General features: G+C 53.7%; 1 protein-coding gene across 2 annotated transcripts; it reads left to right on the forward strand.

Annotated features, from left to right (window-relative positions):
- Positions 1-1,056: 1,056 nt before the first annotated feature.
- GRHL3 (grainyhead like transcription factor 3) lies at positions 1,057-21,607 on the forward strand. Of its 2 annotated transcripts, none has more exons than XM_058819778.1 (16): positions 1,057-1,119; positions 9,835-10,021; positions 10,636-10,697; positions 11,677-12,016; positions 12,164-12,243; positions 13,759-13,912; positions 14,271-14,382; positions 14,540-14,634; positions 16,107-16,265; positions 16,707-16,785; positions 17,032-17,165; positions 17,684-17,718; positions 18,311-18,399; positions 18,481-18,566; positions 19,407-19,471; positions 20,957-21,607. In XM_058819778.1, exons 1-16 carry the CDS (start codon positions 1,103-1,105, stop codon positions 21,069-21,071), a joined length of 1,809 nt encoding a protein of 602 aa, XP_058675761.1. In that variant the 5' UTR covers positions 1,057-1,102; the 3' UTR covers positions 21,072-21,607. The 2 variants fall into 2 exon arrangements, with proteins under 2 accessions (XP_058675761.1, XP_058675762.1); XM_058819779.1 differs by having other exon boundaries at positions 11,680-12,016.
- Positions 21,608-22,512: the final 905 nt, after the last annotated feature.

The raw sequence follows: 22,512 nt of genomic DNA on the forward strand, positions 1-22,512 counted from the left end.
CCAAAGGAAAGAGCTCTGTGCTCACAGAGCCTGTGTGGACACGACTCCTGCCTGCCCTGTGTCCCCAGGGAGAGCCACACTCAGAGCTGTGACATCTCAAACCTGTGACACCCCCAGAGCCGTGCTGGGCTGAGCTGAGCGGGGCAGGCAGGAGTGAGACACGATGGGGGGGTGAGAACGAGGGGTGGAAGCTTTTCTTTTTCCCTTTGTTTTAAGGCTTGTGTCAACTTGCCTGGCAAAATCCTCTGCTGCCTTCCAAATCCAGTCACCGTGAGTCACGGCTGAGCCCATCCTCTGCTCCTCATTGCAACACGGATGACAGAAACCATCCCGCAAGAGGGCTTGAATCCCTGATGAGTTTTGTTCTATTGCACAAACCTTTTCCCCGGGTGCAGGGGAGTTGCTGCAGAGGTGTTGCCTGGGTGGGATTCCTGCAGCCCCTTCCCAAAGCCCCCAAACAGAGAATGGTTATCCCACAGCTCAGCCCTGCTCCTGACAGACCCCGTGCACTGCAAGGGCTCCCTGAGCCAGGAGATTTAGGGAATGACTTGGTACCTAAAGTTAGGGGGGTTAAGGTTCATTTTTTTAAGAGGGAGGAAAAAAATCTCCTCGTGGTTCTGGAGTGAGCGGCTGAGAGAAGGTGAGGAGAGGCAGGAAAGGGTTTTCCTGTCAGTACAACTACCACGGAGGGATGAGAGGAAACTTTCTCCTTCCCTAATTCATTCCTTTACAAACACATGTATTTTGAGTGTATTTATATATAAAGAAACAGCAAAGGACGAACCAGCCCCCAGCTCCGTAGAAATGACAGCTCCTTGGCACGGCAGGCATGGAACCCATGCACCGACCTGAAACTCATGATTATCCCCGAGATGAATCCCCGATCCCGCCCCTTTCTGCTCTCCCCGGGGGCTTTTCCCCGGCGGCCGGCAGGGACAGGGTTACACTGCACCTGTCTGGGTGTACCTGTCCCAGGGCACCTGTCCCGGCAGCCAATCCCGGCACGGCCGCCCCACCTGTGCGAGCGCTGCCATAAATCAAACACCTGGCAGGGAATGTCTGTGAGCAGCACCGAGCAGCGCTGCTGAGACTCACCGCGGCGATGTCCAATGAGCTGGAGTAAGTGAAGCCTTTATCCCTTCTCCTGTTTGGGGAAATTCCTAATGGGCTGAAGTGCGAGCCTTTATCCCTTCTCCCGATTTGGGGGAAATTCCTAAGGAGCTGAAGTGCGAGCCTTTATCCCCTCTCCTGATTTGGGGGAAATTCCTAAGGAGCTGAAGTGCGAGCCTTTATCCCTTCTCCTGATTTGGGGGAAATTCCTAAGGAGCTGAAGTGCGAGCCTTTATCCCTTCTCCTGATTTGGGGGAAATTCCTAAGGAGCTGAAGTGTGAGCCTTTATCCCCTCTCCTCTGCCTCAATGCCCAGTGAGCTGGATAAGTGTGAGCCTTTCTGCTTTGGGGAAATTCTCAATGAGCTGCAGTATGTGGAGCCTTTTTCCCCTCTCCCCTGCCTCAATGCCCAATGAGCTGGATAAGTGTGAGCCCTTTTCCCTTCTCTGCTTCGGGGAAATGCCCCATGAGCTGCAGTTCCTTCTCCCCTCTGCCTCAGTGCCCAATGAGTGCAGCGAGTGCAGCTTTTTCCCTTCTCCCCTTTTCTCGCCGCCGGGGCTGGAGGGGATTCCTGGGCTGCTCCTCTGTTGGTAAAGCAGGAAAGAACGGGATGGGAGCATTTTCCTGATTTTCTGTCGCTGGTGCTGCTCTGGGGAGGAATCACTCCTCAGAATCAATCACTCCTTTTCACTTGGGACTTGTTAAAAACCACGATCCTGGTGGGTTTTTTATCTCCGGCTAAAATTGACACATGGGGTTTATGTCTAAAGGGAATCTGCTCTGCCTCTGTCCAACAAAATCTAACAGCAGCTGCAGGAATCTGGTTTAACTTTATATATTTGAGAAAATACTTTCCAAAGTATTTACCAGTCTCTAGTTTCTAGGGGTGGGGATTGTTGTGTGTCTTTTTTTTGTTGTTTTTGTTGAGGGCTTTATGATTTTTTTTGTTTGTTTGGGTGCACGGGGTTTTTTTCTTTCTTTAGGTTTTTTGTTTGTTTTGGGGTTTGGTTTTTAGGTGTTTTTTGTTGTTGGTTTTGGTTTTCTTGTTAAGTAAATTTATTCACACGATGACCCTATAAAATAATTTATTCTTTTAAATAAGAAAAAGCTTTTAACGCCTATCGATCCTGTATAACCCTGGTTTCTAATTTTGGCACCTCTGATATATTTTGGAGTTCTGGATGCTGATGGTATGAGCCCAGCACCTCGTGCCTCGCACCTCTGAAATAAATAAAGGCGAACAAGTGTCAGGTTGGCAGAATGCTGCTGAACGCCAGCCCAGTCCAGAACCCTGCGTGAAGGATTTGTCTGTAAAATATTTATCGAGAAATAGAAATTACATCTGTCTGTGTAAGGATCTGGTGCTCTGAAGGTGTTTTTTTGGAGAAAGCCGCACGCCCGAGTGTGTTCACCAGAGCTGCTGTGTCAGCCCATCTCCTCCTAATTAAGAACCCTGCAAAGGCACGGCAGTAATTATTATTTTATGTAAATCGTGGGATCGATCTGCTCGGATCGATCGAGGATCTGTCACTGCAATTTTCGCTTTCGGAAGTTTTTGGGTCATTCAGAACCGGTGCTTTTTATGTTTGAGGCCGTGTTTGGCAGCGGGGAGGCGCGGAGCGTGCGATTGATGGATTTATCGCTAATTAGGGCCGGAATTACACGGCTGCTGCCTCTGCCCTCCCAGCGCTGTTAACCCTGAGCCTGCGGGCCGGGGGAGAGAGCCCTTGCCACAAACCATCCTTGGCGAGGATCCGGCATCTCGGGAAATTCCGCTTTATTTCAGCGGGGCTGGAGCGGCGGCAGCCCCCAACAGAGGCCGGGGGACATTTCGGGCCGGAGATGCTCGCCCAAAGCTCTGCAGGGGATTCCTTGGGAATGGGAATTCCTTGGGAAAGGGAATTCATGGCAGTGAGAATTCCTTGGGAAAGGGAATTCATGGCAGTGAGAATTTATTGGGAAAGGGGATTCATTGGAAGTGGGAATTCATGGCAGTGAGAGTTCCAGGGAATGGGAATTCCGTGGCAGTGGGAATTCCAGGCAATGGGAATTCTTGGCAGTGGGAATTCCAGGGAATGGGAATTTCGTGGCAGTGGGAATTCCTTGGGAGTGGGAATTCCAGGCAATGGGAATTCCTTGGCAGTGGGAATTCCAGGGAATGGGAATTCCTGGCAGTGGGAATTCTTTGGGAATGGGAATTCCTGGCAGTGGGAATTCCAGGCAATGGGAATTCCAGGCAATGGGAATTCTCGGCAATGGGAATTCCTGGCAGTGGGAATTCTCGGCAATGGGAATTCCAGGCAATGGGAATTCTCGGCAATGGGAATTCCTGGCAATGGGAATTCTCGGCAATGGGAATTCCTGGCAGCGGGAATTCCTGGCAGCGGGAATTCCTGGCAGTGGGAATTCCAGGCAATGGGAATTTCTGGCAATGGGAATTTCTGGCAATGGGAGTTCCAGGCAATGGGAATTCCTGGCAGTGGGAATTCCTGGCAATGGGAATTCCAGGCAATGGGAGTTCCGCAGCGCCAGAGGAGCAGGGAAAGGCTCAGCCCCGTTTGCTGCCAGGGCAGGAGGTGTCAGCGGGGCAGGAGCTGAGAAGAGGCTGCCAAAGCCCCTGCGGGAGCCAAGGGGCTCCGAGGAGCTGCGAATTTGGGGTAATGGCCAGGGAGCAGCCCCGGAGCGAGCCGGGCACAGCTGCCCAGATGTGCAGGAGCTCTGATATCTCCATTCCCACGCTCAAAATGCCACGGCCCGCATGGTCCCTTCCCACCTCCCCTTTTGGGATTTAAAATTCCCAGAGAGGACTGGAAGGGAGCAGCGGGGCATGGGAGGGAGAGATGTTTTGCCTATTCTAAAATATTCTAACTGCTGATTTCCATAGTCTTCTAAACGGAACCTGTGTCTAACTCTGCCTGCGTGGGCTGGAAGGAGTTAACCAGGAGTTACTCCCAGTTGTGGTTTTGTGGTCGAAACCATGATCGCCAGAAGCAAATTTTTGTCATGCATAAGGTGTGTTATTAAAACTTGAGTTATGCTCCTGGTGAATGAAAAGTTAAAGCCCTTTTATAAAATCCTGGCAGGAAAGCACACAAGGGATAACCGTGCCGGAGCAAGGGAGGCTGGCTCGGATTCTTTTTTTTTTTTTTAAGTTATGTAAAGAGAAAAAGAGATTTGTAAATTAAAGAAACAACAATCAAATAACTGCTATGCAATTCCCAACAAAGGAGTAAAAGCCCTCTGAATAAACTCCAGACTCAAAGCAGGAGTGAATCAACATTTGCTCAGTATCTCTGCTTTGATGCTTTGGGTCACATTTGGGGCTGATTGGTCCATGGGAATGGTTCCAGGGAAATTTGGAGAATAAAGAGTTCCTGGAGGAGGATCTGCTCTGGCTGGGGTTTGAACTGTTGATCCAAAGTAACATCCAAAAATGCACTTGTACCTGGATTGCACCTGCCAGCCCTTGGGATCAGCTGATTGGCAGGGACAGGAATCCTGGAGTTGTGTGAGGAGGAAAAAAGCAACAGCTGAAAAATGGTAATGATAAAAATGATAAAAAATGAGTGGAACTCATTATTGAACATATGATTGTATGCCATTGCTCACAGCCAGGTTCCCAGGGCTTGGAGGGTCAGAAATAGGGAAGAGATTGGGGTTAGATGGGATATGGGGAGGAAATTCCTCCCTGGCACAGGTGCCCAGAACAGCTGGGGCTGCCCCTGCATCCCTGGCAGTGCCCAAGGCCAGGCTGGGCAGGGACAGTGCGAGGTGTCCCTGCCATGGCCTGGGTGGTCCCTTCCAACCCAAACCACTGCAGGTTCTGAGGGTTCATTTCTTGTCCCTTTAGGTGTCAGTGCTGTTCTGGCTGTGGGGGGAGGCTGATCCAGCCCCATCCCCGTCCCAGCCTGATCACACTCGAGTGCTGAGAGCCCCAGGGCTGGCACTGCCCCTGAACCCCTGCTCTGCCCCCTCCTGTTCCTGCCATGCCCTGCCTGGGCACCCTGAGCTCTGCAGAAATGTCTGATGTTATGGGGTCAATCAGATTTGTTTGGCAGAACCTGGATCAGGTTTCTTTGGCAGAGCCCTTGTGTGAAGCTCCTTGTGCTGGGGGTGGATTTCGTGTGGAGCAGCCAAGGAGAAGCTGCAGCTCCTGTGCTCCCAGGACACTGAGCCAGAGCAGGGACACGCTGCACCTCGGAGCTGGGACTGCTCAGGCGAAAATCCCCAAGGACGGGGAGGGACAGGGGGAGCCCAGCCTGGCTGTGCCCCTGCAGGGCCCTGGAGCTGCTGGGCAGGGCAGGCAGCTCCATGTGAGGCTCCTGTCAAGTGTCCTGCCCTGGCACAGCTTCCTGGAGCCTCTTGGGCAACAGGATCCACCTCTGGCACCGTGAGCAGGGCACCAGCCCCGTGCCAGGCGTGCAGCCAGGCAGGGGAGGGATCAGCACAGCCCTGGCTGGGGGGACCCCTGTGCTGGGACTGAGCACAGAGCTGAGAGGCTGAAACCCCCAATCTCTCTTCCTTGGAAAGCTGTGACATCCCCAGGGTGACCCTGCTGCAGCCTCTGGCAGGATGTGCTGAGGGAAGCAGAGACCCCTGAGTAAAGCTGGGCTTTGTTCTCAGCACAGACAACCCATAATAGCTGATTGCTGGCTTAAAAATCCACATTATCTGAAAAGCAGTAAAAAAGAAACAAATTATAGTGCAGAAGTTTGTGTATTATGGCTGCCACTGGGGGGTTTTAAATCCACATCTTGTAAAAACATGATGTTTTAAAATTTCATTTTATTTAAAAGTCATGGCTGTTGGAGTTGGAGAATATAGAAGAATTACCTGTGATGTGTTCCTTTTGGTGGATGAGGCACTGAGAGCCTCAGTGGGGTTTGTGTCCAGGAATAACTGTACATAAATTGTCTGTGTCTGTCCACAATGAGAACAGGAATGAGAGTGGAGTTTTCAGCAATATTCCAGAAGTGGGAGCAGATGCTCAGGGCCTGGTTTTGTGTCTCCCTTTGGGGCCAGATACCCCTGAAACTCAGGACACCCCAAAACGGAACCTGCTGGGAATGCTCAGGTGCCTGAGCTGAGCTAGCCCTGGGCTGGGGCTGCTGAAATGCCCCTGCACAAAGCCGGGGACAGAGCCCACATTGTTCTCCAGCTGCCAGAGAAAATATCCCAGGAAATGTCCCGTGCGCAGAGCAGGTCAGGGCCAGGGGACAGAGCCTGGTCTGCTGGGCTGTGGGTGACACTGTGTTGTGCTTGGCACCCCAGCCGTGTTTTCCATCCTTAGTCTGTTTGTTGTGTTTCTTTCTGTGTTGTTTTTTTTCCTGGTTCTGTCTCTGTTTGGATTTTTGCCTGGCTGTGTGAGTGGGCTGGTGACAATGCCCTCACTGCAGCCTGTGCTGTCACTTTGTGTTCAGGTGTGCTTGTTTATTAAACCTGCACAGGAATTCCAAAATGCCAGCTCAGCTGAGAGCTTTGGCCTCAGCACTGAGGGTCTTGGTGGGATTCTGTCCCCCCTGACAGGGCTTTGCAGGCCACAGTCCCTGCCCTGTGCAGGGCACTGCTGATCCTGCCCCGAACTCCTGACTTGGGCAGCTCCAGGGTCGTTCCAGGAGGGAGGAGAGGGCACTGCCCAAGCCCAGAGCTGGTGGAGCCCCCACAGGAGCTGCCTGGGCACCCCTGAGCTCCGCAGGGCTGGGGCTCTGTGCTGTGCCCGTGTTTGCTGCTCTCCAGGGGCTCAGTGGGATCTGCTCTGCAGGGCCAGGGCCAGGCTGGGCTCAGTCAGGTGCAGAGGAGAGAACAAAGGCAGCAGCACCGAGCTCAAAGGCACCAAAGCTCCCAGAGCCACCACAGAGGCAGGAGGAGTTCAAGGGCTCTTTCCTGCCCTGAGTGTTTATCCATCACCAGGAGAAATTGGGGAAACAGAGATGGGCTGGGCTGGAGCAGGAGAGGGGCTGGGATCACCTTGTGTCACATCCCAAGTGTTTGGAAACAAACAAATGCTCCCTGCCCCAAAGCCTGCCGTGCACATGGCCCCAGCTCCAGTGCGCCCAGGGCAGGGAGGTGCTGCTGCTCCCAGGGTTGTGTTTCCCGGGCCTGGAGAGGAGCTCTGGCCTTGCCAAACACACCAGGGAGCTTGGAACGGGCAAACAGGGCCTGGCCACGTGCAGGGGCATCACAGGCAGGAGCAAAGTAAAGTTCAGCTGTGTTTGGTTCTGGATTTGGGTGACTTTGCTGCTGTGTTTGGATCTGGATTTGAGTCTCTCCCTGCAGCTGTGCCTCACAGAGGCTGCCGATGGGATCTGTGTGTCCTGTAGGTCCTGATGTCAGGAAGGTGCCTTGGATTTGTCACACACCTGCTTATCTCAGATCACCTCAGGCACTGGGGAGCTGTGGTGGCCTTTGGGAGCAGGGTCAGAGCAGGGCTGATCCCAGGATGGGTGGATGGGTGGGTGCTCCCTCAGTTCCTGCAGGGGGGGTTCTGAGGGGCTCCACTCACAGGGATCCCAGGGACTCTGGAATGGGAACAAGGTGGGATCAAGGTGCAATTGCTGTCACCCAGGGCAGTTCCCAGTGCACGGAGCAGCTGCTGTGCCTCTCCAGGCCCCTGTGGGTTCTGAGCACCTCCCAGCTGTGTGTCCTGCTGTCCTGCTGTCCTGAGCTCTGCTGTCCCACTGCTGCCAGGAGCACCAGGGGCTCTGCGTGCCCACGCTGGGCTCTCTCCAGCTCAGGGCCCTTTTCCTTTGCTCTCTCCAGGCTGTGGCAGTGCAGGTGTCCCTGGGTGTCCCTGGGTGCCTTTTCCAGGTTTCTCCCAGCAGAGGTGAGGGGCAGAAGGGAATACTCACACAAGGAATGCTTTAGCTGAGGGAGGATGAATCTCCCAGGTAATATATCGGTGTTTTTAAGCTCCCGAGTGCTTTGTTGCCCCATCCTGCCCCGTGTGTTGATCCCTGCCGGTTCCCAGGTCGGAGCCGAGCTGTGCCGCTGTCCCTGGGGAGGATCGGGGAGCTGCGGGTCCTGCCCGGGCAGGAGAGCCGAGCCTGAGTCACTGCCGGGCCCCTGGGAGGCAGCGGGAGCAGGAGGAGGAGGAGGATGGAGAAAGGCTGCGTGAGAAGCGCTAAGACAACGAAACTGCCCCGGCACTGCGGGGCTGAGAGCGGGCCCGCTATGCCCGGGAGCGGTGCCAGCCCTGCCCAGCCCTGCCCCGCCGGGCACGGAGCCCCGGGAGCCTCCCGAGCTCGGGGTGCGGGGAGAGCAGAGGATTGCTGAGGGGAAGGCTCAGGGACAGCAGGAACAGCCCCCGGTGGCCTCATGGAAACAATCAGCGGTAACTCCTGACCTGCAGAGTGATTCCGTGCTGACATTTGTTTGTTAGGCAGGGGAGGCACCAGAGCAGGAGCCTGAGCCAAGCAGAGCTCGGGAGGCTGAGCCTGGAGCACCCCAAGCTGTCCCTGCACGGTTTAAGGTGAATCTGTGCAGGTGACAGAGCAGCCATGGGAGCTTCAGGGATGCCAGGTTCCTCCCAGGAGGAATGATTGTTCTCTGAATGATTCACTTAAAAATCTCCACCAGGACTTATTATAAACACATGGAATGGCTTAATGAAACAACATATTCCTTATAGAAATGCCATTAAACTGCAGCATTCATTGCTGTAACTCCTGAAGTTTCCTTTGCCTTTCCATGAACAAACATCAGGTGATGTCCTGGTTCAATTCCAGTCAGCTCCTGACAAATTTGGAGATTTAAAGAGGTTTTTAAAACCTTTCTTCTAATAAAACCCAGTCTTGCTCTTCCTGGACTTTGAGGAAAAGGGAATTTCTGTCCATGGAGGTGTTATTTGATGGTGAATGGTGTGGGCAGTGGTGGTGACAGGAAGGTCACTGTCACAGGAAGGTGTGACAGGAGCAGGGCTGAGCAGGCTCAGCCTCTGTGGATGTGCTGGGATTCCCTCAAAGGTTGGACTCAATGATTTTTGGGGGCTTTTCCAACCCAAACAATTCCAGGATTCCATGATTCCAACCTCCCAGGGAATGCACAGAGGCACTGCTGGCAGGGCTTGCTGGAGGAAAGGGAAAGATGACTGATGTTTGGGCAATTCAGTGTCTGACAGTTTATTAACATAAGATGGAGAGACCTGGAGAAAGTGCCAGAAGTGAGGACAGGCAGGGCCTTATTTTGGTGTGTTGCTTCTCACGTAGTCCCACGAGCCTCACCTCAGTCAGGAATTCTTTAGTGGAAGGGAGGGGGTTGTGATCTGCCTGTCTGCTTCCCTCTGAGTAAAATCACCTACAAATAACTGGGAAAAAATAATTTCAAACCATGGACTGCAGCAAAGGGAAACAATGAGGTTTGGTTTCATCCGGCACTGAGTGCCTGTGTCTGACTGGGGCTGTGCTGGCCTGGAGCTCCACATCCAAGGGAAAATTGTTCCCTGCTCCCTGTTAGTGCCCAGCACCTGGGACAGGGCAGTGGGGCTGGGGGAAGGAGCAGCTGAGGGGGTTTGGCCTCCCTGGGCAGGACAGGGAGCAGCTGCCAGGGGAGCTCTGGCCTGGATTTGTGCCCAGCTGCAGCAGCAGAGGAGCTGACCCCAAAGGCTCCCAAAGGGAGTTCAGCACCAGGAGAAGATCCCTCCTGATCCCACAGAGCCCTTGGGAAGCCCTTCCTGTGTCCATGGAAAGCTCTGTGGGAAAAGCTCCTTCCTCATTCCCGCTCCCCCCAGTTTCAGATCCGTGCGCCTGATGAAGAATGACACCATGAGCTTCCAGAAATTCCCCTACACCAGCGAGGATGAGGCCTGGAAAACCTACCTGGAGAACCCCCTGACTGCAGCCACCAAGGCCATGATGAGGGTGAACGGGGACGATGACAGCGTGGCCGCCCTCAGCCTGCTCTACGACTACTACATGGTGGGTGCCCTGGGCTGGCAGAACTGGGGTAGAACTGGGGCAAAACCGGGGTAAAACTGGGGCAAAACCGGGGTAAAACTGGGGTAAAAGAGGTGCAGAATATGTGTAAAACATGTACCACCTTAGCAGGGGACCCCTCTACTGAGCCCCCCCATCCCCTGAGCTCCCCCAGTTGTTTATCCAACACCACACCGGTATCCCCAAAGGTAAACTGAGGCACAACCCAGCACTTGGAGGGAATCCAGAGCATGTGGAAAAGCTGAACCCAGTGCCTTGAGTCTGGATTTTTATCCATGAGGGCTTTGAGGGCTGTTGGGCTGGAGCAGCCTTGCAGACCCCACCAGTTCTGTTCTCCCAGTGCTGCTGGAGGAAGGAGCTTTGAGAAATGGGCTCTGATTGGAAGCAATAGCAATGGTGTCCCCACTCACTTGGGGGCTTTGAAGGTCCTGCCCAGAGAAGTTGCTGTGGTTGTCCAGGGTTATTTGGGAGCCCAGGGCAGAGCCCAGCTCTGCTGTTTGTTCTTCTCGTGGGGTTTTCTTAGCCAGGGCTAACTCTGCTCTGTTTCCCTTTACCAAAATCCTGCCCTAACCAAACTCTGCTCTGCCCTGTCCCAGGTGCCCAAGGAGAAGAGGATCCTGCCAGCTGGGATGGTGGCACGCAATGACCTGGCCAAGAGGTTGGCTTCAGTTCCTGCTCTCTGTGGCTGCCTCACTCTGCTGCAGCTGCTGAAGTGCAGGATGGGCTCTGAGCTTGCAGAAAATAGACATCAAAGCACGGTGTTATTACCAGCAACAGTGCAGCTCATTAACCCTGAGACACACATTAAAATTCTTTAGGCCAGGTCCCAAGCAGGGATAAATGGAGCTACACCCATTTACACAGCTGAGCATCTGTCTGGCTGTGCTCAAAGGGGTTCTGCTGATTTGCAGCAGCAGAAATTGCCTTTAGTTGCTATTTTGTGACAATTGCAAAGGGCACAAGGATTGAGCACTGAATGGCCAAATCCTGGTTCATTCCCTGAGAGTTTCTGTTCCACTCTCCCAGGATTCTCCTCCAGTGACTCCCATTTGTCCTTTGAGGTTTTCAGATAATTGACTATTAAATTAATGCCTCATTTGCCACTGTGAGTTCAGTTCCCCTCCCTGGGTGCTGTACTTTGGCACTCTCAGCTTTGAACCACTTGACAGAATAAACCTCCAGTGATACTTCACCCCTTCAGAAGTAAACTGAGCTGCTTTTAGTTTTTGCTTCCTAAGTTGCTGGAGTTTGTGAATTTGTACAGTAATTGTTTTTCCTTAAAAAAGGACATAAAAAAAATCAGCTTTGAGCATTGATGAGCCATAAAAAGACTTGTGATGGACAGCCCACACAGCGTCACCTTTGTTATCACCCCTGCTGCTCTGAAATGAAGGAGCAGTGGATGTGCAGCCCCAAACCACATCCAGACCAGATTCCCTGACTCCCTGTGCTCGTCCCTGATCTGCTGAGCACCTCTGGCTCTGCTGCCTGCCCTGAGAGCTGTGGGTGGAGATCCCCAGGGCTGTCGGGGCTCCCAGGCACTGACTCAGGGTCAGCAGCACAGGCAGACCCTGCTGGCAGTGCCAGCGAGCTGGGGGTGCCCTCTCTGCCCTGCCCTGAGCCAGGACTGTCTCCAGCAGGCACTGCCACGGGATGGACTATGAGCCTGAGCTGCCCTCCTTCGATGGCTCAGCCCATCTCATGAAGCTGCTGTCAGAGAACGTCTCCATGAGCCAGGAGTTCTGCGAGCCCCCCAAGAAGAACGGCCTGAGTCTCGAGGGTGTCCCTGCTCCTCACAAGGCAGCCCTGCTCCCTCCAGGCACCAGCAAGCTGGAACCCACCCCAGACAACTTCCTGGTGGCCCCTGGGGACGTGTATGACAGCAGCTCCCTGAACTCCCTGTTCGAGAGCCTGCCCATGGCCCCGGCCCAGCAGCGCTGGCAGCCCGACAGCACCTTCAAGGAGGACCCCCAGGAGGTCAGGCTGGGTCTGGGGGCACTGGGCTGGTCCTGGGGCATTTCTGGGGGTTTATGTTCATTTTGGAGGTCTGTTGTGGTGTCTGGGAGAGGTGCCCCAAAGCCATGAGAGGTTTGACTCTTGGTTTGTGTTTGCTCTTGTCTGCAGACATTGCTCTTCAGTGACATCCTCAAACCCCAGCCAGAGCCACCCTGCCCCGAGAGTTACCCCTCAGATGGAGTGAAGAGGTAACAGCAGGCCAGGGCTTTGGGATTCCAGGAACTCTTGGCTCTTTCCTGGGGAAGGACTGCATCCCTTTCCTGTCCCCAGCCCAGCCTTGGCAGTGACCAGTACAAATTACAGATCCTGTGCTTGTGCAGACACAGTTGTGTCTCCCTGGTGTTTTTGGAGCAAGGGGCTGCCCCATGAGCTTTTGGACCAAAGCTGGGATTGCTCTGCCCCCAGACTGGGCCAGTGCAGGGCCAGCTGCTGTCCCATCCCAGGGTGACAGCCCCTTCCTGCTTGCCTGGTGACACAGAGGGACCAGGTGGCTGCACCATGTCCCCACAGGCCACTTGGAGTGGGGTAAATGACAGGGAAAGGAGGCTGCCAGGGCAGGAGGGTGATAATCAGCCTCCCCTAATCTAAGGTTTGGGTTCTCACTTAGCACTGTTAGTCAGCCTTGATTTTAGAGGGTGCCACTGCCTCTCATTCCTAAAACATGTGAGGGATTTCTTCCTCCTTTCCACCCCTCTGCCAGGCTGAGCTTTGCTGCTCCAGATACCAAATCAAACCTCCCAGCAGGTAACATTATTTCACCTCCCACTTTTTATTTGCTCCTGAGTCAGCTGACTGGGTGAGTCAGCTGTCAGACGTGGGGATGTTCACACAGACAGCAGAAGCTCCTGCTCACTGTTTATTTGTGCACTGAACTCCTCTGGCTCTCCTGGCTGCAGATAAGAGGAGCTGCCAAGCCCATCTTCAGAGATGGCATCACAGGAGGTGGAGCAGGAAGAAGATGGGTTGGTGACTAAACAGGGCACTTGAAGGGTCTGAGTGAAGGCTCCTGTGCAGGTGGTGGCTTGCACAGATCCCTCCCAGCAGAAACCAGCTGTGGCCTCATGGTTTCAGTGCTCAGCTGCTGGTGAAGGCCTGAGAGCTGCTGAATTCAGGCTCTTCTTTCAATTTCCATTGCCAGCAGTGACACCTTCTCTGTGTGCCACCACAAAGCTTTTCTGTACAGATTAAAGTTGGTGCCCACCACAGTGAGGGTGTGAGCTGGGATCTGAGCCCAGCTCTGCACAGCCAAGCAGGTGTTGGTGTCCTGCAGGTCCTTCTTCTACAGGGCCACTAAGGGAGAGTCCTCCTGGCTCTCCAGTTATGGGGATGGATTTGGAGCCAGGAACCTGAGTTAGATGTTGTAAAAGTCCCTTCCCAGGTCCCCATTTTTGTGTGTTTTTCTGCAGGCTGCTGGTTGAGCAATGGTTCTGTTGCCATCCACACACAAACACTGGCTGCAGTCACATCCAGGGGTTTTTTAAGCCAAAGCTGGGGGTAAAATGAGGCTGTTGGGGCAGTGCTGCTCCCCAGGGTGTTGGGGAGGATCAGAATGTGCTGTGCTGTGTCAGGGTGTGTGAGGTGGGGAATGGAGCAGAAACTGGAGCCTGTAACCCGTGGGGTGGAGGCTCCTGGGGCTCTGTTTTGCTTTTGCAGTGAAACAGCAGCGTGTGCTTATTCATCCTTCTCTCTTTGTTCCATCCAAGTGACTTTGAATACACGCTGGGGTCACCCAAAGCCATTCACATCAAATCTGGGGACTCTCCCATGGCCTACCTCAACAAAGGACAGTTCTACCCCATCACACTGCGGACAGCTGGAGACAGCAAATGTTTGCACTTGTCCTCAAATAAAGTGAAGGTAAGAGGCACAGACAGACTGACAGCTCTGCTGACAGCTCTGGAATGGGACATCCAGCAGCTCCTCTGGCCTGGGAATGGAGCTGAACGTGAGCAGGAATGGCTTTGTGGCTCATGTTGGCTTAAAGGGGTGAATGGGGTGGATTCAGTCCCCCAGGATAATCCTCTGCTGCCCTGCAGAGCCTCCCTGGCAGCTGGAACCTGTCACAGGAGCTCAGGGGTGCACAAAGGGCCTGGGGGGGCCGTGCAGGAGGGCACTGATCACTGCTGTGCCCTGTGCTGAGCTGGCTGTGCTGGTCAGGGGGGCACTGATCACTGCTGTGCCCTGTGCTGAGCTGGCTGTGCTGGCTGTGTTGCAGAGCGTGGTGATGATTGTGTTTGACAATGAGAAGATCCCCACGGAGCAGTTGAAGTTCTGGAAGCACTGGCACTCCCGGCAGCCCACGGCCAAGCAGAGAGTCATCGACGTGGGTACGAGGGGCTGCCACACCTGGGGGCTGGGCAGCTTCTGCCTCCTCTTCAGGGCCTCCCTGGCTCTGGGAGTCAGCCAGGGCAGGATTTGGGGCTGGCAGGCCCCTTGATGTCACCAGTTTCAGCCCCAGTGCTAACTGCTCTCCTCTCCTTGCAGCTGACTGCAAGGAGAACTTCAACACGGTGCAGAACATCGAGGAGCTGGCCTACAACGCCCTGTCCTTCGTGTGGAACATCCACGAGGAAGCCAAGGTACAAACTGCCCTGCAGGGAGCTGGGAATGGTCCTCAGCAAAGCTGCAGCTCCCTCCTGAGAGCCCAGCCCTGCCCAGAGCTCAGACGGAGGCAGAGCCACCGCAGTGTTTGCCTGGCAGGACAGCAGGACACCGTGCTCAGAGTGCTCCAGCACTGCCATGAGCTAACAAACACTCTGGGTACACCCAGCCTGGCTCAGGGATGTTTTCTTAGTGCTGATGGATAGCTCTGAAGAAAAGGTTTTGCAGCAATTCAGGGCTCTGCTCACATGTACCTGCAGCCTGTTTGAATAAGTCCCAGCTGAGGGAACAAAGAGCCCCCTTGGCAGCAGGGGGATGCAGACAGACTGACCACCCCAGGGGGATGCAGACAGACTGACCACCCTTCTGTGGGATGGAGCCAGGCAGGTCACAGATCCCTTTTCACCTTAAAATCAGCAAAGTTCATTACAGCAAAGCCTTTGCAGCTCTGCCTCTTCTGCTCAGACCTTTCATTAACACTTCGTATCTAGTGGGGATTGAAAAACAGATGAAGTAACCAAGGAAAAAAAAGAAAAGCATAAATAGCCCAGGTCTCTGAAGCTTGGGAAAACCCTGCCTGGCTTTGGGATCTCAATAAGCCCAAAGGCAACCTGGGTCTTTTACAACCCAGGAGGTTAACAAATGTCTTCAAGGCAGAGCTGTCAGAAATGGAAATATGTCAGGTATGTGGCAAGCCCTGGGGGCATCTCAGCAAAACTGGATTTAACTCTTAGCAGAAACTCTGCTCACTCACTGGCCTGGGGCAGGGAGAGGTGAGACTCAGAGAGTGGGAGTGAGGCAGGAGGGGTCAGGGGCTGGAACAGGAGGGCTCAGGTATTTGGGTATTTGGGTTGGCCATGGCACCTGTTACTGCTCTCTCCAATTAAACTTTTTCCCCCAGTGAAGAGGTTTTCTTTCCTAAGAACTGACTGGAGCTGACATTGGGTGTCAGGGCTGAAATCCTCAGCTGGGGGAGCTCTGGGAGCTTCTCCACCTGCAAATCTGTCCCCAGGGTCCGGGGGAATTCCAGGGTCACACCAGTGAATTGGCAGTTTGGAGATGTAATTTGGATTCGAGCTGTGCTCAGCTTTTCTTCCAGAGTTCCCCCTGGAGTGAACTCCCTCCTGGTGATAAAAGAGCCCAGTGTGGGATGAATATTTATTTAGGCAGCACTGCTGGGCAATTCCTGAGGCTGCAGCCTTGCCCTCCTCCCTTCCTGCAGGGCTTTGCTGTCTGAGGGTCCCTTTCAAATGAGAGATCAGAAATATCAGCAAGAACATCCCCAGGCAGGATTTGGGGAGGGGAGAGGCTGAGTTCAAGAGCTGGAATAGCTGTGGGGGAGAGGCTCAGGTGGAGTCCAACTGCCCTGGGAGGGCTGAGGAGCCTCAGCAGCTGCTTTGGCCCCTTTTGGGGAGGTTCCCAGCAGCACCAAGGCTGTCCCTGTTTGCAGGTGTTCATTGGGGTGAACTGCCTGAGCACAGACTTCTCCTCTCAGAAGGGGGTGAAGGGGGTGCCCCTGAACCTGCAGATCGACACCTACGACTGTGGCAGCGGCAGCAGCCAGCTGGTGCACAGGGCTGTGTGCCAGATCAAGATCTTCTGTGACAAGGTACAGCTCTCCTTCCTCCATCCCAAAACACAGCTGGCCCCAGGAGTGAAACCAGAGAGGCTGGGAGAGCCCAGAACAGCCCAGACCCCTGACTGTGCTCACAATAAACTCTATTGCTGACTCTATTTTTGACTAGTTGTTAAATATCAAAAGAGATGAGAGATGAGAGTTTCCTTGGAGGTTCTTCCCCAATCTCAGGTATCTTCCCATGGAAAAATTTCTCACAGCTATTCTTGCCTGTGTGTTTCATTTTTAGAAGCAAATTTTATTTTTGTTTTTCTAATTTCTGAGTGTCAGAGAGTCTTGGCTTGGGCTGGGGAAGGTCCCTGAGGTTTTTCTGAGTTAAGGCTGCCCTCACCTCCATGTGTCACACCCCAGAGGTGGCCATGGAATCAATGTTGGAAATGTCACTGTCCTAAATTTCACTGGATCTTCCCACAGGGAGCAGAGAGGAAAATGAGGGATGATGAAAGGAAACAGTTCAGAAGGAAAGGAAAATGCCTGGACTCCAACAACAACGGTGAGTGTTTGTGTGTGCTCCCTGCTGAAATCCCTGCCTGTCACCTCCCATGGACCTGGCTGTCCCCAGGCCTGCTGCCCTCAGGCCCTTGCTGGGCTCCTTCCCCTCCCAAAGCCCCTCAGGAGCACCCCCAGCCCCTGGCGATGGTTCTGGGCTGCCCTGGAGCTGCTGCAGGTCCTGTCCCTGGGCAGGAGCTCCCCTGTTCCAGAGCGAGGGGCTGAGATGAACTGGACTCTCCGTCTGTAGGTCTCAAAGGCTGTTTGCTCTCTGGCTTCAGAGGGAACGAGATCACCTTCCTGCGGCCCGAGAGCGACCTGGAGACGCAGCCCGTGCTCTTCATCCCCAACGTGCATTTCTCCGCCCCCCAGAGGTGTGGCTCGGTGAGTGCCCCGGCCTGGCTCCCCCTCCGGGCTGCGCTGAGCCCCCCGAGCCCCAGCCCCAGCCCAGCTCTGTGGGATTGAGCTGAACTCCAGTCCTGAGGGCCTGGCCATGCAGCAGTGCAGGGTGGGAGAACCTCTGCAGGTGTTCCTGTGCTTTACACACCTGCACAGGACTGTAGTGGGATCAAAACTAGCAGTAGAAAATAAATTATAGCAAAATGTGACCATCTCAGTCCCTGTGCGGGTGGGACATCCCCCCACTGTCCTCTATCCAGTGGCCTTTAGAGCTCCTCATCATTCCCTGCCTCAGTTTGTCAAAACCAGGGAATCTGGGGAAGTTCTTTACATCAAATTTCATTTAATCTAAGAAACAGATCTTTGGGTTTAATTGTGTGAGAAAACTGATGGGTCAGGAGGAGGGAAATCACGTGTAAAGTGTGCCCAAGTTGCCTCCCCCAGCCTGTCCAGCACACAGTGATGCTGTGCACACTCACAGATCTCTTTCCTTTGCATTCCAGGTGCTCCCTCCTGCTGTTCCCAACTCTGCAAACAGGTGAGGATGCACAGTGTGCATTTCCCATCCATCAACTGCTCTGTTCCTTTGGGAATGTCAGGGCTGTTGGATACCCCAGGGCAGGATAACTCAGCTCAGAGTGTCCCTGATGCCCCGAGAGTCAGAACATGAGTTAAACCTTGTCCTGGCAGGGACTCAGGGCTGCAGGAACATGGACGCATTTCTGTCCCTGTCACTCCAACACGAGCTGCTCCCTGATTGTCCTGCTGTTCTCATGGAGACAATGTCTGAAAGGGAGAATAAAACATCACAACTGGCACTGAAGGGCTCAAACACCCAGAGGCTGGAGAATAATCTGGAATGAAGTGGGATCAGAATTGAAAAGCAGAATCCCCCCCAGCCTGGGCCCTCTGTGTGGGGATTCCAGTGCCCCACAGGAGGTGCAGGAGGATTTTTGGTTTGGTGACCCCAAACCTCTGCAGGCCCTCTCTGAGCTGTCCTGTGCTGCTGTAATTACAAACCAACAGTTAATTGCTGGCTGGCTGTGGGAGTGAGTGGCTGTTCAGGCAGAGGCTGGGCAGCTGCAGGGGTTTGTGCCCTCCTGAGTGTGTTTGTGTCTGTCCCTGCCCAGGCTGCCCCTCAAGCGGAGCGGGGCCTCCTTCGGTGACGACTTTGATGCGGTGCCCCCAAAGCACAGCAAGGACGAGGATCCGCAGAGAGGTAACCCTGGGACCCCAAGCCCTGAGCCACAGGGCTTTGGGAGCCTGGCAGAGCCCCTGAGCAGGCCCTGTTCTCCTGCAGTGCTGCTCTACGTGCGCAGGGAGTCCGAGGAGGTGTTTGATGCTCTCATGTTGAAGACCCCAGACCTGCAGGGCCTCAGAACAGCTGTGAGTGTCCCCAACCCCCTGGGAGTGTCCCCAACCCCCTGGGAGTGTCCCCAACCCCCTGCAGATAAAAGGGGATGGGGCTGGTGAACAGGGAGCTGGACATGGGCTGCTCATGTCCCCTGCCTGCTCTCCCTTGGGAATGGGAATGGAAGTGGGAGCAGGAGCAGGAGCTGAGCTGTCCCCAGAGCTCCTGGCATGGCTGTGTTGTGCTGCAGAGTGAGGATCACACCTCCTGCCCCATCCAGATCTTCAGGGAAGTCTCCTCTTGTGACAGCACATTCATATTTTCCACTGTCAAACACCTTTTCCATTCTCTAGGCTGGGCATGTGTGATCTGAAACCCTCCCTGGCCTCGTGCTGGAATTCCCTGGCTGTGTTTGAGGAGCACAAGGACATATTTCTGTCATGGTTATCAGCAGCATCTCTGATAACCCAGCCCTCTCTGGAGACTGCTGGGAAGGAAACAAACAATAAACCTCCCAGATTTGGGGTGGCTTTATGGCTGCACTTGAAGCTCTGTTGGTTTTACAAACTTTTAAAAATAGGGCTTTTGAAAAATGTCAGCACAGAGCATTCTTTGCCATCTTCTCCTTCCCCCATCCCTCACCACAGAGTCAAAAACCTTCATGGAAAATGCTTGGCAAAAACCTCCAAAACTCCTGCCACCCCAAACCAAAACTGAGCTTGCCCAGCAGAATGTTCAGGTCATGGTTTTGTTCTCTGCAGTAAAACTGAGGGGGAATCCTTTGCTGCTGAACACTGGCTCGCTGGTATCTTTGATTTTTATCATGGGAATTTCACTTTACAAGTATGAGAAATTGCCATTGTTTTCTCTCACAGATTTCAGAAAAATATGGGCTTCCTGAAGAAAGCATTTACAAAGTCTACAAAAAGTGCAAAAGAGGGTAAGCTAATCTCTCATCTGCTTTTCTGATGTGCCTCCAAAGCTGTTCCCTCCAGCCCCTGCCATTGGCTCCAGGAGCATTTTAACAAGATAATAAAAGGTAGAGCCATGGCAGGCTCTGCTATTTGCAGCATATAAAACTCAGATCTTTCTGGGCTTTAAAGATTTGGGATAATGCTTGTTTGTATTATACTTGTTTGGAGGGTAAAGTCTCCCAAGGAAAGGAAGTTGGGTGAAGGTGGAACTGTTTGGGGATCCTTTGTCTCAGTCTGAAAGCCTGAGGTTATGGAGAACTTATCAGAGAGGGATCAGTGTTTGCTGCTCCAAAAAATGCTGGAATGTCCCTGGCTCAGGGTGAGGGGTGGGCCATAGTGAGCCTCTGAATTCTTCCACCTGCTGCTGATGCTGCTCATCCCTTAGCCCCAGAAATGGGAATTTTCTCCCCAGAGGAAAAGAGCTGCACTGGTGGCTTCAGGGGAGAGGCCACCTCACTCACTTTGGCTTTGGTTTTGTTCATGCCTTATCTGATAAGCGGTGAGTGTTTGGTGATGACTGAGAGGGAAACCAGGCAGGAGGAGCAAAGAGGTATCTCATGAAAAGGAAAGGCCACACCTGGAAATTAGATTAAATAAATAATTTTGACACCTGGTTTAATGAAGGCTGGATGTGATCCATGCCAGCAGCTACTCCTGAAGTGTGGGAGATTGGAGATAGCTGCACTCGGGCTGGTGGCAGGGTCAGACCCAGCTTCCTGCTCCCCCAGATTTAATTTTCAGTAATTTTATCCTATTGCTCCACCCTAAACAATCTTCCCTGGTAATTACAGCTTGAGGGGCAGATCTCCATCAGGTGAGAGCCAGTGCAGCTCAGTGGGACTGCCTGGCCTGGCAGCAGGGCAGGGCCTGCCCCAGCCATGGCCCTGCCACAGGGGTGAGCTCAGCACATGAGCTCGGTCCCAGGGTGACTCAGGAGCAATCATGAGCAATTCTGGATCTTGCTGAGGTTTGGTCTGGAGGAACAATCCAGGGCTGATTCCTGATCAGCATCCCTGGGATTGTTTGTGGCTCAGCAATCAGATGGGAGCTCAGCACAAGGGGCACAGGTGACTTCTGTGGCTCCCGCTCTGGGGCAGGCACAGATGGAGGGAGCAGCTCTGCTGGGGAAGCTTTTGGGTACCCACAGAGTCCATGGGGCACCTGCTGGAGCCAGAGCTGGAGCCAGGGCTTGGGGTGCTGCTGGGGCTGGTGCAGCCAGGAGGATTCTGATGCACTGGGCAGGGCCAGACCCCCAGTGCCAGCAGCCCCTGGAATTCCTGACTGTGCCAGGACAGAGCTCCCAGGGCTGGTGACTGTTCTGTGCTGGATCTTCCCTTGTCCTGTGCCATGGCTTTAATTAATTCATTAACAGTGGCTGAGCCCCTCAGACTGGGGAAGCTGAACTGCTTTCAATGTGCTGCATCTGACCCAGCCATTCTCCTTCTCTGCAGGATCCTGGTGAACATGGACAACAACATCATCCAGCACTACAGCAACCACATGGCCTTCCTGCTGGACATGGTAGAGGCAGAGAACAAGTTCCAGATCATCCTCAAAGAGCTCTAAAGAGCTGCAGGCAGCACTTCCTGGCACTTCTCTCCGAGCTGGCACGTGTGACCCCACAGAACTCAGCCCTGTGCCCGCTCTTGTTGCCTTGACTTGAACCCCACGGCCCCGGGGCCGGGCCACAGACTGCTGTGACATCATCCTGTGAACGTGGAACTTGGCTCTGTTGACTTTATTATTATTATTATTATTATTTTTTTTTATTATTATTATTATATTTGATTCCCTTCTGGCAGCGGGCCTGAGCTGCCGTTTCAGAGCTGGGCACAGGAGGTGACACTGCCAGGCCTGGGCAGAGAGCAGAGCTGGTGGCCCTGGCAGGGAGTGATGCCATCCCAGCCCTGGCAGGGAGTGATGCCATCCCAGGCCTGGCCTCTCCACAGCCCCTGCAGAGCTTTTCCAGCAGGGCAGAGCCTGGCTCTGAGCTCTGAGCTCCCCTCTGGCACAGAGACTCTCCCAGCTGCAGCCCCAGCTGAATGGACACTGCCTGCTGAACACCCTCCCTGCACATCTCTGACTGTAAATACCACGGAGGCCTCCACAACCCCTGTTTATACATTTCTGTGTTGTTCCTTTTGTATTTTATATGTGTATAAATATGCATTGTTTTATACTGGACTCAGTATGTGACACAGAGCATTTCAAACACAGGCTGCTTCACATTTCTCTGTGAACTCCTTTTGTAACTGTGTTGTTGGTTGTGTTGTTTTGGATATTCTGTACTAATAAATGCTCAAGGACTGAAAATGAAGCATTTCCCCCAGCTCTGGAGTTGGGATGGGCTGGCCAGGAGCCAGGGCAGGGAGGTGACCCCAGAGGCACCAAAAGGGCTCCAGGATGGTTTTGGCCAAGGTCTGTCCCCTCTGCAGCCACCGTGTCCAGCTGTGTCACCAGCTGGGACTGAGTCCCTGCACTCCTGTGCTCAAACTGCCTCAAGCTGCTTCCCATTTGGGTCATCAGATGCCAAGGGGAGCCCTGCATTTTCTAATGAATCCTCTGACCAATGAAAACCAGGGCCTTTCCTCCTCCCTCTTCTTCATCCTCTGCTTTTCCTGGCTGTGTTAAAGATGTACCTGAGGCCTGTGAGTGGGGAGGAAAGAAAGAGCCCTGGGAAGAGGATTTGGAAATGCTGGAATGTGTCAGCTTGGTGAGTTTTGGATTACTTCAGTACTGTTTGAGGATGGCCTCTGAGATGAAACACAGATAAGCTGCAGGTTTATCAGCCTTTGGGATCTCTCCAGCACTCCTTCCCTTCAGATCACAAACTCCTTCTTCAGCAGGATGGCTCTGAATCAGTGTTGATTCTGTGAGTCCTCCTGCAGCAGAGTTTCAGCTCCAGTTCAAACCGGTCCCACCAGGAATCCCCCAGAGCTCGGTGTCTCCAGCTGGAAGCTGCAGGTCCCCTGTGCCCTGCTGTGCCTGGGGACAGCTGGGGAGGGTG

Source organism: Ammospiza caudacuta, chromosome 25 (assembly GCF_027887145.1).
Source record: "Ammospiza caudacuta isolate bAmmCau1 chromosome 25, bAmmCau1.pri, whole genome shotgun sequence".
NCBI classification, from domain to species: domain Eukaryota; kingdom Metazoa; phylum Chordata; class Aves; order Passeriformes; family Passerellidae; genus Ammospiza; species Ammospiza caudacuta.

Excerpts from the sequence above, each read along its gene's own strand:
- GRHL3 (XM_058819778.1), top strand. Across the intron at positions 14,635-16,106 it reads ACATCCACGAGGAAGCCAAG|GTGTTCATTGGGGTGAACTG; the intron begins GTACAAACTGCC and ends CCCTGTTTGCAG. Across the intron at positions 18,400-18,480 it reads GGACGAGGATCCGCAGAGAG|TGCTGCTCTACGTGCGCAGG; the intron begins GTAACCCTGGGA and ends GTTCTCCTGCAG.